This window comes from Corvus kubaryi, unplaced genomic scaffold (genome assembly GCF_017639235.1).
Source record: "Corvus kubaryi isolate FWS band 111438036 unplaced genomic scaffold, C.kubaryi_AGA036_p1.0 133, whole genome shotgun sequence".
NCBI lineage: Eukaryota > Metazoa > Chordata > Aves > Passeriformes > Corvidae > Corvus > Corvus kubaryi.
In genome coordinates, this window is record NW_024580667.1 from 12,307,947 (window position 1) to 12,323,233 (window position 15,287).

The window sequence follows — 15,287 nt, forward strand, 5'->3', positions numbered from 1 at the left end:
AGTTTGGGTGTTTTTCTTTAATTTTTCTTCAGTTTTTCTCTTTTGCCGCCGGTGCCAAGTTCCCGGGCAGTTCCCGCCCTCTGTCCCGAGCTGTTCCCGGAGCTCCGCCCGTGCCCCGCGCGCTCCTCCCACACCGCGCACGGCGGGGCGCGCGCCACCCCCGGCCAGCCCCGCGCCCCGGCCGCGCAGACACCGGCACCGGCACCGGCACCGGCCGCACTCCCCGGCCGCACTCACCGTCCTGCCGGCGGCCGCTGGGCCCTGCAGCAACCGGGAGAGCGCGGCCAGCAGCATCTTGCGCATGGAGCGGGAAGAGTCGGCAGCGCCTGGCGCAGGGCCCCCGTCCTCGGTTCTCCTTCAGCCGCCGCCGCCTCGGCCGCGACCGCCGTGCGTCCTGCGTCCCCGCGCCCTGCGCGCATGCGCGGGCCTGCGCTGCGGCAGCGCCCTTGGGCAGCGCCCCCTGCTGGGCGCCAGAGCCATAATGTCATTAAAGGTCATTAAATGTGGGAAAGATCGAATTTCCTCACAAAACCTCGGAGTGCGGCGTGCGCGCAGGGCTTCCTGCATATCTTGTGCAGTCTAGACATTAGGAAGAATTTTGGACATTAGAAGGAATTTCTTCACAGAAAGGGCGATTAGGCACTGAAATGGGCTGCCCAGGGGTCTGGTGGAGTCACCGTCCCTGGAGGTGTTTAAGGAAAGACTGGACATGGCACTCACTGCCGTGGTCCAGCTGACACGGTGGTGCCGGGTCATGGGTAGGGCTCGATGATATCAGAGGTCCTTTCCAACCTCCTTGATACTGTGACTGAGGATTGAGTGTTTAATGTGCTGCTACGCGAGAGCTGATCTGTGTGAGCGCATTCCCTGATTTTTAAATGCATAAAGTAAGTGTTGAAACGGTTTCCTTTCAACGTCACAGGCGTCCATCCCTGGGGAAATACAAAGCAAGGTTAAGATTTAACTGAATATTGACTCCTCTCACCGTATCGCACCCGCTGATCCCCAGCCAGCCTCACCTTCTCCTGCCGCCGGCTCCAGGGCACGCTCAGGTTGGGTTCTGTGGATCGCCCGATCCGGGTGAGCCACCCGCGCTGCTGTCCTGGCTCCCCGCCTGGCCCTGGGCTCCCTCCCCCGCTCTGCTCCTCTGGGCTGTGCTGACATCAGCGTAACCCTGCGGATGGACACGGATGAGATACAGCTGATCTTGTGCACTTCTCCCCTGTCTCCCACTAAAAGTATCCAGAAAGTAAATCCTGTTCACCTGTTGGCATCACAAATGCTTGTGTCTGCTGAGTCCTGCAGAGTGCACAAAGCTCAAGTGCAGCACAAGTGATAAATGTTTAAGGCATAATTTCCATTACAGTGGAATGGAACTTATGAGAACGTGCCCCTCAAACTACTCCCTCACCTCCATTAGAGAGGACTGGAAGTGCCATCTGTTTCCAAAACACAGCCTCATCTGGATGCCCACTGTACTGTTCACCTCCTTCTTTGGCTTCTCCCCTGTTCCATTAATAAGGACACTCATGGCTAACGTGATTTCCTCCTCACTTTGTCTGTAACACAGAGTAGGAAGAGAGGTAGCCATCTCTTATCTCATAAAGACATTGTGAAGAAGCCTAACTTTCATGCATTTGGTTAGTTCTTGATTAGAAAAACAAACCCAGGCTTGGTATCAGCTTGCTGGAAGACTAAAATTTAACCGAACTTTCTTCGGCTTCAAGTACTGGTGAAAGTGAAGGGCACTGGCAGTGCTCAGCATCCTACCTTCGTGCTGCTGCCCTGTAGGTTCCTTGACATATGCTGTGCCTTTACATAGGCTGGGATGTAGAAAAGAAGCAAAATAATGCTACTGCTTTTCACATCTAAGAAAAAAATCTGAAACTTTTATCACTTTTGCAATCATGAAATCCGTCCGGGAGTAGCTGGATAGTGCTGTTTTCAGTGTCCTGGAGGATAAAGCAGATCTTGCTAACGCAGTGGTAAAGGCAAGTCTCTACAAGAGCGTCTTGTGGAATCTTTCTTGGCACACAACTTGTTGGAAATTTGAATTTTGCAAATCAGCTCTACACTACTAAGCAGATTTAGGCTTCGTTCATGAAGCAACAACAGCAGCAACAGCAGCTGACCTCCAAGAGAATAAAGGGCAAAGTGAAAAATTGATCAGTTGTCTCAGAAGGCATTTTTCCTAGGGTGTCTTTAGTCTGCAGCGCTTCACTGCTTGGAAAGCAAATACAGACTTGCTGGAGATGTTCTGCAGGTAGGGAGTGGCTCTGCAGCTAAAGAAAACATTATCCTGAAGGTCTGCATGTGATTTTCCCCAGGGCTTCCAAGGTGCTGTGACACCCCCAGAGGTCCCAGGACACTTCTGAATAGTGTAGCCATCTGTCTGGAAGTTTGCAACCTGCACTTTTATCAATCAGTCTGCACATTCCTGGAGAGATTACTGATGGATTCATGCACATCAATGGTGTTCATGCACACACCTGTCTGTGAGGACTGCCCTCCTGCCTAATCCAGGTTTATAGCAAGGCCAAGTGACACCTGGGCTGGGATGACTTGCTCATGGGAGGATGTTGAGGCTGTCAGAATTTCCTGCAGTGCAAAGAAAAACAAGGCTTCACCACTTTTAATAGTTTTCACATTCTTTAAACGAGGTTCATCAAAAGAATGAAGTGTACTGGTATCTGTACCTGAGACAGGAAGCTTCTGGTAAGCTCACGTGCCTACTTCAATAAGCAACACTACGAAGTAAAGGTTTCAAGAGATCTATGAACAGTTCTTAACTGGACAGTTCCTCCTGCTCAAAGGAAAATTATTATTATTATTACAAAAGAATGCAGTCAAGATTTTTTCAAGCTCAGTGTTATTACCTGTTCCTTCTAATGAAAGGAAAAAAAAACAAAGCAATTTTTATAGTTACACGATTCTAGATTGATGTGTTATCTACACTTCTAATAGTCATTGGAAATAGTTATTTTTGGTAGGAAATGATCCATTTTTGTCCTCCCTGGAAATACAGTAAAGCATTGATTTATATCACCTCTGCCAATTTTTTACTTTTCGTGGTATTTCATTATTATTCATATATTTTCTTTATTAAAACCTCTAAAAACATCATGAAATTTTTAAATTGTCCTACAAAAAACAAATGTGGAAACCTAATTCATGAATGAGGTAAACAACGAAGAGGAAAACATAATAAAATCATAAGCAGAGAACAACACTAGAAAATAATTTAATGAAAGATGATTATGTAAGATTTCATAATGGAGTACCTTGCCATGTGTGACTCTAGTATTACATCAAGGGTGTGTTGCGTGGCAGTTGACCAAAACTCATTGTGTTCTATTGTTCTGGGTGTGATCCTAAAATGTTATTTTTTGGGTTGCAGCTGCTGTTATAAATGTCTGCTGTTGGGTTGAAGGCAGAGGGAAGCACACTGGACTCACCCCAGCTCACTGTCTGCATCCAGGTGAAAGCAATCCCCACCTCATTCCAGGAGCCAGAAGTTTGCTGCGTGACTTTTTTGCTCCTGTGCCACTGTAGCTCTAACACCACTTGACAGGGTGGCTGCCAAGCTTGTGACCACATTGCTTCAGCCTTATTTCCTCTGTGGGAGGATCCATGCCATGACATGCTTCCCCAGGGCTCCGTGTGGCACCTTAAATTGTAATATCTGTTCTTCATGATCATTTAATTCAAAATGCTTGGGATGAACTGAGGCCATGTAGCAGCCCTTCTGAGTGGCATTTGAGTGGCAGTACGGGGGGACTCTGCTGTGTGCTCGGTGGCGTGAGAATCTCTGTGGTGGGTGGTGAGCTGGCTCCGTTTGGAGGACAGGCTGGGGAGGATGGTGGCATAGTCTTATCTATGCTGGTCACACAGCAGCCTCCAGGTCCCTGCCCTGACTTCTCCCTGGTGGGAACCAGTCAATTAACTCTGAGTGAGAGCACACAAGTGGATGAACATATTCAGATGTGAATGACAAGGGACCAGGTCCTGGGACTGAACTGAAGAATTAAGTTATCAAACAGAACAGATGTAGTCTTAGTTACTTTTACATGTTTAAAACCTGAATCAACAGCTTCACTCCCCGCATCCTCCCATTCTAGACATAAATAAATATACTACACTCTGTTTTAAACTGCTCAGCAGGAACAATCTTTTCTCTCATTATTCTTTGTTTTGAATTTACATTTATCTTCTCTTATTTTTCTTCCTGTCCAACCCACTCTCATTCGATTTTCCTTGTCCAAACATTTATTTTATCAGTATTCCTCTCTTCTTTTTTTCAGGTCCACATTGCTTCTCTGCATTCCTCACAGAAAATGTCTATATTTTCCTCAGTGTCTCCCATCCCTTCTGACTAATTCCCATCCAGTCCTACATGTTCTGGTAGTCCTGGCTTTAGACAGTGACGTAGATGGGGGAATTAGAATACTTAATTGTACTGTCAAAATCCTTCAGATTATTTGTTTCCTTTGGAGTCACTGGAGTTTGGAAGAGAGGCAGTTTTCTAGGATCTTCCAGATGTTTTGCTTCTAGTAGTGATAGAAATTAAGGAAGTATAATTTATGTTCATCATTTTGATTGCTTTTCTGCATTATTATTTGGGAAACACCAACATCTTGAATGAGAAAGATGCCAATGAGGTTATAATGTCATTTTTCATGCTTGAATTTTTTATCCTTTTATGCCTCCATGCTTGTCATTATGTTAACTTTCTTGATTTTTAGTCCCAGGAACAATTAGTGTTAAAACATACAGACTGCTGTAGAAAAGATTCTATCATTTGCATACTAAAGTCCATGGGAAAAGAGATGTTACTTTACTCTTCTGTGTAAGCTCAGCTACTGTAGGGTTATTTGAATGTAACATTAATTAGCTTGAAAACTGTGAGAAAAAGAAACCTGACATATTTTCTGTTGTGGCTGGATCTCAGTGAAAAGTTATATTTGAGGCTCAGTTCAGTCCTTCTGCATTTTGGTATTTTCATATATGACTTTCAGGTATATAGGAAGGTATAGTTTTATTCAAAATTGAGATCTTAGGCTTTGTGTCTAAAAAGCTCAGGCAAATGCTTTAAACAAACATTTGTGAAACCTGAGTTCGTGAAAAGCTTTGTAAAGAAACCGTTTCTACTTTATGTTTTTTACACAGGCATCCTTCTTCTGCTGTATTGTATTTCCCAGCACCTTAGAGATAACTTTTCTATTGATAAAGCTCTAAGTAGCACCTTCCTTTTTCACAGTGCCAGAATATTTTTGAACAACACTCAACTTGTGAACCACTTCAATGCCAAATTCTTTCCTGCAGGATTTTTGTCAGCTCCGTTGCTCACTGCCTGCCTTCTGTTTGCTGGGTCCTGCTCTCTCCTGCTAGCTCTAAACCACTGATTTACCTCCTGTCTTTCAGACCACTCTTCCAATTTTACAAATAACTGAGTTCTGCTTCTCTGCCCCTCTCAGGTTTGTCTCTCTCCAGAACTAAATTGGAGATTCTGTCCTTCCTTATATCTCCTAATAATACAATTGAATAGAACAGGCACAGTTTGTCAGAATTGTGTTACCAGCAGCATCACAGATAACTGTTCTTTGATCGTGGGCTTTTTGGTGTTTTAGAGGGAGGAAACGAGAGCTGTGTAGCAGAAGTGCCGTGAGGCGGCAGTGTAGCCCAGGGATGGAAGTGCATCCGCACTTCTCTCCTGGCGTGGAAGTGCCTCTGCGCTTTCCCCTGCAGTCAATAGCCAACCATTTCAGCAGTAGGGCGCTGGAGGTTGCCTAGTTACTTGGGAAAGTTGTCTTAGGATAACATTAAGGGAACAAACTGAAAATAAACTGGTTGCACTAGAATGGGTGTGACCACTTGGTGTTGCTTCCCCAGTTGTGTGTGTGGTGTTTATTTCTTTTCCCTGAGCACAAGAAAGGGGATGTCTCAGTACCTGGTCTGTTCCTATTGCCCACAGTCCCCTGGCTCCCTCAGGGGAAGGAGTGCCTAGTTTAGATTTGTCCTTCAATAATTTTGATATTTATCTGGTTTGAATGAAGCTCATACATCTGAGTGGAATCAAATCTATGCAGCCCTCCTCCCTGCACCAGAGAAACACAGCTGTACTGGTTGCAAAGGTTTTTGAACCTCTGCAAAATCCAAGCCAGTCCTATGGTGTACAGAAAGGGTCATGTATCACAAAAACCCTTACCCTGAGGGATGTGTCATGACCATGCCATACCAAACTCTTTTGATAAGAAGCTTTTTTGCACTAAGCCACGTTGATCCTGACAGGCCTTAGTGGACTGTGATTCATCCCTTCCTTACTCTAGTTTGGGATGATATGATGCCACTTGCTTTAGCATGTGTTCTGGATCCATGTGCAGAAACCCTGCAAATAATTATAGCAGAGAACATTTATGAAAGCAGATCAATAAAATTACATAATTAATGACATTCTTTAATTTCACTTCCTGAGCTTTGATACTAAAATACCCTTTGACCCCTTTGTGGAGGACTCTGGAATAAAACTTGTTTCTCTACTCCCACACTTTCAGAAATTCTTTTCTTCCATGTGATTAAGGGCATTCAAAATTGTGTTCAATTATGCAACTAAGACTGCTCTAAATGCATTCAAATAGAATGGGGAGTGGGGAATGACTTTAAAAGAAAACAAACTTCAGAGAGGTGAAGAGTAGTCCCTTCAGCCTGACAACTTTCCATCCAGGTTTTTTCTTTTCTTGAGGAAGGTTGAAAAATATTTAAATGTCAGGATTTGTTAAGGTAACTTGGCTATCTTTCACCAGACTGCTGAATCTCTTCTGGTAATCTGCATGAGTAGAATGAACCCTGTATTATTATTTTTTTTTACTAGGTTTTAAAATTAAGTACAGCTTTGTTAGAGATCAATTCAGTATCACCTGGTCCTGAGCATTACAAGGCAATGGGTACTGGCTACACAGCTTTTTCTAAATATTATTCTCTTGGTATTAAATGGACTCTTCCTTACAATTTTGTCCTAAAAACTCAGAATATTTTAACTGTATTATTGCTTTACATTTGGATATTAGATTTTTCTTGCTTTGCTATTAGTCAGGCAAGTCCTGAACAAGAGGCCAAAGATAGCACTGATCCAAAACTTCTCAGCAGTTTTGGGGAGGCTGAGCTGGCTAAGGAACATTTGGATCGGTGTCGTGGGCCAGAGGCAGAAGGGAGTGGGGAGAGCTATAAAACTGTGAGGAGAGCTCTGTGGAGCTGGGTTTGTGGCTCCTGAGGCCTGGGTGGAGATGGGGAGCACAGACACCATGACTTCCTGAGCAGCACTGCAGCCCCAAGGACCTCTGGCGGCAGCAGCCACCAGCAGGACTTTCCAGGGACCTGGCACAAGCAGTATAAGCAGTAGAGCCATCAAAATGCTGTTGCCTCTGTCTGTTAGCTGCTCTAGGCAAATCTCAGCTTTGCCCATGGTTCTAGTTGACCCTGCACAGAGAGGATTTTTATTCCAGCTGTGTATCTCCTTGATGCGTTTACCTTGCCTGCAAAATCTAGGAGTCTTTGCCTGGAGAGCCATGGTGTGCTGCAAACATAGACTTGCTTGCAAAAATATTTGCTAAAGAGTAATTCACTCCGTTTAAAGCCACAGGAGAGGGAGGAAGAAGGGAATGTCTCTCCAGCAAGCAGCTGGTGGAGGCTAGGAAGGGTTGTCTGTGTATCTACCATCTTGAAGAGAACAAGATTTATCATACTGGTTTTCAGATTAGTGATCTTCTCCACACTCAATAAAAATCAATGAGATTGTTTCTGTATGTTTTCAGTCAACCCCACTGTGTATTAGCTTTCAAATATATCAATATCTGCATATTTGCAGTCAAAAATACAAACCTATAATACTTTTTAAAAACCAGACAAATCATTACAAGATCTAAAGACTGTGTATCCTATGTTCAGAATTTGGAAGCATGATTAACTTCAGCTGCACTTAAACAATGAGTAAACATGAGGAAGAGTTCATGTTTGGAACTATTTTTAAGTGTTCATTAATTTTACAGTCTCTGCCAAGTAAGGCAGAATTTATTTACTTTTGTCTGACTAACTTCAACTACTTTAGAGTCCCATAAACTTCATACAATTATTTCTTGGATCTTTTGTGTACCATGTCCCTTTGCTCTACTTTAATCATCTGTCTCCTATTTCATATGACAAGCAGTGTTCTTCCAGATCCCTCACCAGCTAGAATCCAGTATTCTCTAGCTGATGCTATATAATGCAATTGACAGCAAATTTTCTTCTCCTTTAGAAACCTCTGTAGTCAAAACAAAATTATGTTTCTTGGGATATTTCCTGTTGTTTTTGCAGGTGAATGGTTTTTAATCCTCAAACAAAACTGATGTTTCAAGTGAGTCAGCTATTTTAATTTACGTATTAGGCAATTAAAACAAGCTGGTAAAATTCTGCTAGCACATCTACCTGAAGCAAGTAACATTTTGCTGAGGAAGGGCACGGTGTGAGTTGGATGGAATGGGTACAGATAAGGAAAATTCATCTGTTACATTTTTATACTACTGCCTAACAGTAATTTTCAGCAAGATTCATAGCAGTTTGTTTTAGTTTCCTGTGAAATGGGTTCTCTTTTTTGCATTAATTTTTCATCAATTTTTCAGTAGACACACAGACTGAGTATCTGGTTTCCACAAAGGCTGGAATAGACATTTTTAAGATTGCAGGGTGGCTGCATAGATACATCTTGCTTGTTTTTTATATACACCTTATATGTTTTTTTTCTTCAGCAGAATTTAACTCCTTAAAGATTTTAAGCCATTCTAATTGCAACATATAGTGAGCTATTTAGATATTCAGCTTGATCAATGATGGTAGTCATGGGTACTTGTGAGGAGTAGGCAGCCATGAAACCAAGGGATGCACAATATTAGAATATTATTTTTACTTTTTTTTCACTTGGACAGCAGAAGACAAGACCTGGAAAGGTGGACCTACAGAATTTGTAAGAGAACATTTCTCAGTGGCTGGAAAAGTGTTTGAGACAAGTGACCCAGCTGGCTGACCCAAAATGTGGTATGAATGTTGTATATTTCCAGTGTGGATTTTTTTATAGCTCTTCTAGGAGAAGTTTAGTTGAAGGAACAGATCAGAAAATAGAAGCAAATGAAATTTGAGCCAGTGTGAGTTTTCCTGTTATTTTTCCAAACTTTTTTGAACACGCACATTCAGTCAGCTAAAGAACTCCCTCATTTGTCCTGCATACTTCGTTCCTCTTGTACAGCAGAGGAAAGGCCAGAGTTTGAAATATAAAATGGTGGCGCTTCAGGGAGCTGTATTCAACTGATTTTTTTTCTGGTTTGCCTTAGTATGATACTGATTTTAGTAATTAGATTATGCACTTGGCCTACCTATAACTGAAATATTTATAAAGTCTTACATAGTCTGAAGCTTCTTGTTAGCTATACGTTAAAAAATGTTCAAGAGCATAAATTATTCCAGGAAGGAAATGGAATAAAATACTTAACAAATTACTTCTGGATTGACTTTTCCTGGACAGTAGATAGGAATAACTTCTTCATTTCTCCCAGTGCATGTAGTTTTGACTCAGCCATGCCTCTGTTGCAGATTGCCCATGCCAGCAAAAGATGTATCACTAGGAAGACCAAAACATATTGCAGGGAACAGTATGCCATGGATCAAATGAAATGTTTGACACTAAAGGTACCATCTTGCCCTCATAAGTGTGATTAATTTTCTTGTTAATATATTACAATTAATGTAAGTCCCACAATGGCTCTGAAATAAGCACTTGAGCTATTTTTGCTGAGCACTTGAACTATGGTAGTGATGCCTTTTCCTGGTCTTAAAATCAAGAGGCATACACGGTTAGAAGGGGAAAAGGGATTTTACCTTGGTATTTATTTTTAAGGATCCTTAGGTGTACATGTCCAGGTCATATGCATCGAGATGCACCCCGCCGAGTCTTTCCCTGCGTCTCTGTGTCTCTGTCTCCCCCCCCAACATTGGGTATAACATTATAGGTTTTACTAATTAGCATATCTATCAAAGATTCCCCAATGAGAGGCTCAAGTGAGCCCCCCTCCCCAAGGAACCTTCCTCTGGATGGTTCTATCTTAGTTTACAGAATGTGTTCTGGAGAGGACCTTGGGGTCTGGGGCACACTGATCCCTAACTACGAAGCTTTTAAAATGTTTAGTCTCTTAGCTTGACAAACAAGTCCAAGAATGTAGGCAAAAAGCACTAGGAATACAGAAGTTGTAAAAGGTATAACAGGGGTATAAAAGAAAAGGCAAAAATCTTAATGGCATCAGTAGCATTTTATATTAAAGATCTGATTTTATTGTTTTAAAAAAAAATATTGGCCCCATGAAAGCCAGAATGAGACACTGTCACCTTCTGAGATTCACTGTCTCTTAGATCAGGGCTTCTTAACAGTTTAGTGGGACAGATGCCAGTTTTGGGCACATCTGCTGTCCACTTGTGCTGCTCTCTCAGCTCAGACGGAATTCTTGCTGATCAAAGAAAGGGCCCAAGAATTTGCAACCACAGTAGGAGAAGTTTGAGCCATCAGAGGCTGAGAAAAATCATCCCACAGGCTGCCAGCTGCTTTCTCTCATCTAGACTGTTATTCTGGTACTATTTCTTACCAGACATCATTTCTGAAACGCTGTTATTCCTTTCATAGCTGGAAAACTGCTGTAACTGAGTGGAAGAGGAAAGATTCCTGTTAACCAGACTGTCATTCAGCATTAGAGAAGTTGCAGTTAATTGTAACTCTTTGTAGTATGAGATCACCAATCTTAGAATATAATGAATCTCGAGGACCGCAAAATGAGAGTTTCTGACAATACTTCTTTGCAGGCCATTGTCCACAAGGACATTAATTCTGAAAACAAAGGCTTGCATCCTCTTTTTGCATGCACAAACCTGCATTGTTATCAGTGGGATGCTTATATGCAAAAAAAAGCTGTGGATCTTTCAGCTTGCCCTGAAGGCTTCTTGAAAAATAACTAGGCAGCCAGTTGATTAGGTTCCTAATAAATTTGAACATTTAATGTTGTCAAACTGAAATTTTGCATAATTAAAATCAATATAAAAGTGACCATGCATGTTTTGGAAAGCCATATAATCATGTAGAATTCTCAGTGCAAACAGCCACTTTGCAATTAAGGCCATAATGATGCTAATTTGACCAGTTCTAGGAGAAATGAGTACCTGGGGAAGTAAAAGCAGCACACCTGAATCCATATATTTCAGAGAGTGGGGAGAAACTCAGATCTTACTGAAAATTGATTTTGACATTACTGACTTTTTTAGATGTTCTTTCTTTTAGTGGTTTCACATCTATCAAATTTCACTCAGGGGAATGCTTTTGGACTTTTGCTGGTGGGAATAAGTGTTATGAGATTTTATGCAGGTAATGCTGGCATGTCTTGATTTATATTGTTCCCTCAAATGGAGATCCATTAAGAATAATTTAGAAAATCCATATTTTGAATAGATTTTTTAATAAGATCTTCTGTCATGGAAAAGCAGCATCATGGAGAGATACTGAGCTACAGTTATATCAAGTAATCTGCATGCCAGAAGAAATTCAGATATGATAAAATGGTTCCCTATCTTGCTTGTTTGAGTTAGCCTGGGCATTTCTGCATAACATTTGTGCTTTATTTGTGTGTACAAGTGTGAGTACATAAAATGGTTCACAAAAAGTATAAATCTTCCTCTGAGAAATTGTTTGAAGGTGTCATTATGTATTAATTAAATAATGAGGACTTTCCGACTTTTGTAGACAAACTTTCTCAAAGAAGAATCCAACACAGACAAAAACAGAAAAAGGAAGCAAGAACAGGGTCCCATCCAGACAGAGCATAAAGTCAGAGCAAAGGCACAGGGAGAACAGGTTTCTATTACATGTCAGTCATGCAAAACAGAAAAAATGCCAGTATTAAAAACACCTACAAAATGTGCCTCAAAAAAAAACATGTAGATGAGATGCTGCATTGCCAGACGCAGCAGTGTACAGGGTGTAGGGTGCATGAAATCACAGACCATCTCCAAGGGCAAAAGGTCAGCAGCCATGATATGTTCTTTCTTGGGGGTCATTCTGTGACCACAGCCATCCATCCACTGTGGACACTAAAAGCCTGTGATTTCATGCAGAAGCTCATCCTAGAACTGAGATTTAAATGGGAGTGAAATATAAAATAAATTCAAAATTACTTATGGACAACAATTTAAGAATAGGAACAAAACACATGCAAATGAGAAATCAGAATGATAAGGTCAAATGAAAGAATTCAGAGGTTTACCTGAAAAATGGTGGAGTCATCTTTCATAGTTTCATTTATAGGAGGTGAGACATCGAAGTGAGTCATGCTGTCTGAGCTCATTATTTAGACTTCATGGCCACTGAAGAGAGTTAAACAATCCTACAGAACTATGACCAGTAAAATAAATGGACCTATGGAAAAGACTGTCTTTGACTATGTACTCACTCTGAAATGGCCATACGTAAGTGAGAAGAATCACGTGCAACAATGATCATGATAGAAAAGAAAGGCAGGTGTTAAGTGTTTGTACTAAGTAGAATAAACCAGCAAATATTAGAGGGACCTTCTCAACCATGAAAACAAAGATCTTTAGCTTCAAAGCAATGCATGCCTGCTATGCATCTAGGATTAGATGCAAGTTCAGAGTAAAGAAAGATTAGTTGGGGGAATTGCAGAATCATGGGATGGTTTGGGTTGAAAGGGACCTTAAAGATCATCTAGTTGCAAACCCTTGCTATGGGCTGGGAGCCTTCCACTAGACCAGGTTGCTCAAAGTCCATCCAACCTGGCCTTGAACACTTTCAGGGATGTGGCATTCACAACTTCTTTGGGCAACCTGTCCCAGTGCTTCCCCCACCTCAGTTCATTGGTGCATTTGAACCCATTAAAGTATCAGAGGATTTTATGGTTTTTGCTGTCAATTTCTTTTTTTCATTTAAGGAGAAACAGAAGCAGAAAACAAATCCAGAAATTCGGTGATACTGATCTCTTAACTATTCTAAGAGCTTGTGAAATCTCATTTTCTTTGCCTTTTCCATAGCTCCTATTAAACAAGCAAAACCGGCAGTGACTTTTTAACTGCACTCCCAATGGATTTCAGAGATCATTTTTCTTTGGTGTGGCCAGTGCTGAAATAATGCAGATATCTCTAGTGGATTTTTTAAAAAGAGGGGAATTCTGCCATCTCTTCCTGCTCTGACCCTGCCAAATTCTACACAGGCTGAAATTTGCACAGCAGTTTGGTTTAGTTCTTAGGCATGTGGAAATCTTGTTCATTCTTTATTATAATTAAAAATATTACTGCAATTATCCTCCATATCCAACCCACAACGGAAAATAGGTTTATGGAAGGCTGAGCTAAGGTAATCTTGGTTCCTTGGACTTCTGTCCACTGCTTTTGAAACAGTCTCTTCTCCAGGTAGCCAAGGGCAAGAGTCTACATTTATCTCCAACTTGTTGCTTTTATTTCGCACTTTGCAGTTGAGATATTCTTGAAGTACATTTTACAACATGTAGGTTTCCCTCTCCAAAATAAATATATTGAATCACTATTATTATGGTAACTCTCCTGTTTGGAATCTGAACCTGGCTCCTTAGGCTTGTACTTTGTGAAATAAACTCATTCCATTCACAGAGGGACAGTAAGTAAGAGATCAGGATATGTGTGGTTCATGGCTTTCCAATTTGATGAAGCTGTGCTACCAGCATTTTTTTACTGATGATTACACCATAAAAAAATCTTTATGTTTCCACCCTCTGATAGATAAGAAGTATAAAGGAAATCAGAGCAAAGTTTTCTACTTGCCAGTCAAACTGGCAACAATCCTACAAATACTTTTGCAGTAGCTAAGCTTTACATACAGCAAAGCAGACCCCGTTATAGGCCCGGTCATTTTAGCAAAACCAAGTGTATGTCTGGTGATTGCAACAGTTGCAGGAAAGGAGAGAGGCAGGATGAAAGAAAATCCTAAATTAGTTCAGTCCCCTTCACTGTGTAATTTACAAATTGGGTTGGAGGGAGCTTTTCATGTGTCATATGGTCTAATTTGCAACAGGCTGAATTTCAACAACACCTACAAGAAGTCCTGTTTGTTCTACATATGTGAATTGGCACAAGGTAACATTCTCTAAGAAACTCCTGACATTTGGTGCTCTTACCTGAAAAAAGAAGTTATGTACAATTGGAGAGCTCCCATCTAGTTATGATTTAGTGTTCATTTTCAGAAATGATACACAGACGAGCCAGCTGTCCTTTTGAATAGGGAACATCCTGGCTTTTGTAAGAGGAAATTCAGAAATTGGTACAGAACGGACTCGAGCATCATCTTGGTTGACTGAGCAGAACTGTGGGAATATCTAGTATTTTGTAGCTTGTTAAAGCTTTGAGTCCAGATTTTTAAACCAATTCTAGAAGCAAAGAAATGTGCAAAACCAGTGTCAAGACTCAGAAGTAATGTTAATGTAGTGTTAGAAAATTGTTACTCTTGCAAATTTTGTACTATGGAGCAGTGACCTTGAAGGCTTGAGAAAGGTTTAATTCATGACTGTGTAAATACAGGTAAGTATTAAGAAATACTTACAATAATCCCTGCTTGTATAAAATGGGAAGTAGTGTGAAGAATCAGGAAAATTATTTTATCTTTGTTTATAGTGTTTATACTAGAATACTGTGTACTGTTCTGAAACCCTTTTGTAGAAAGAAAAACACAAGTATCTCAAAATGGTTCTAATGCTTTACAGTCATAAATTTAAAGAGTACAACCTGTTTATATACACAAAATAAGCTTTTCATACGTAAAATATCATCCTTGATACTTTCACTCCAGGAAGTCTCAGAAAAAAGCATAATGAGAGCAATGTCCAGAAAATTTGAGCTACTAGAAAAAAATCACACATGCTTAATAGTGGTGATAATGATACCCAAAATTACCAAGAGAAATGTGGGGCTGAAATTGCCTGAAGTGATTCCAGAGCTGAGCAAAAGTTTCTAAACTCAATATATGAATTGTTGGATGCCATTCCCCAGATGACATTATGCAGGAAATCAGGCTGGTGGTGTAATAATTTTACTAATCTATGAATCTACAAGATTTTATTGGATGAACTCTGCTATTCCTGTGTACCTTCTTGCAGATTTCAATAAAATTATTAATATTTATCAAAGTGACAGAAATAAATTACAAATTATTTTCTACTCTTTAGCACTGTGTATTGTCTGCT

General features: G+C 41.0%; 1 protein-coding gene across 2 annotated transcripts in view; it reads right to left on the reverse strand.

The window, feature by feature from the left end:
- Nucleotides 1-416, reverse strand: part of PDHA1 (pyruvate dehydrogenase E1 subunit alpha 1) — a 14,263-nt gene extending 13,847 nt beyond the window's left edge. For both annotated transcript variants that reach the window (XM_042036826.1, XM_042036816.1), the window contains exon 1: nt 238-416. In XM_042036826.1, coding sequence (XP_041892760.1) covers nt 238-303 — 66 coding nt within the window. In that variant the 5' untranslated portion in view covers nt 304-416. The remainder of the gene's footprint in view (nt 1-237) is intronic.
- Between the last annotated feature and the right edge of the window lie 14,871 nt (nt 417-15,287).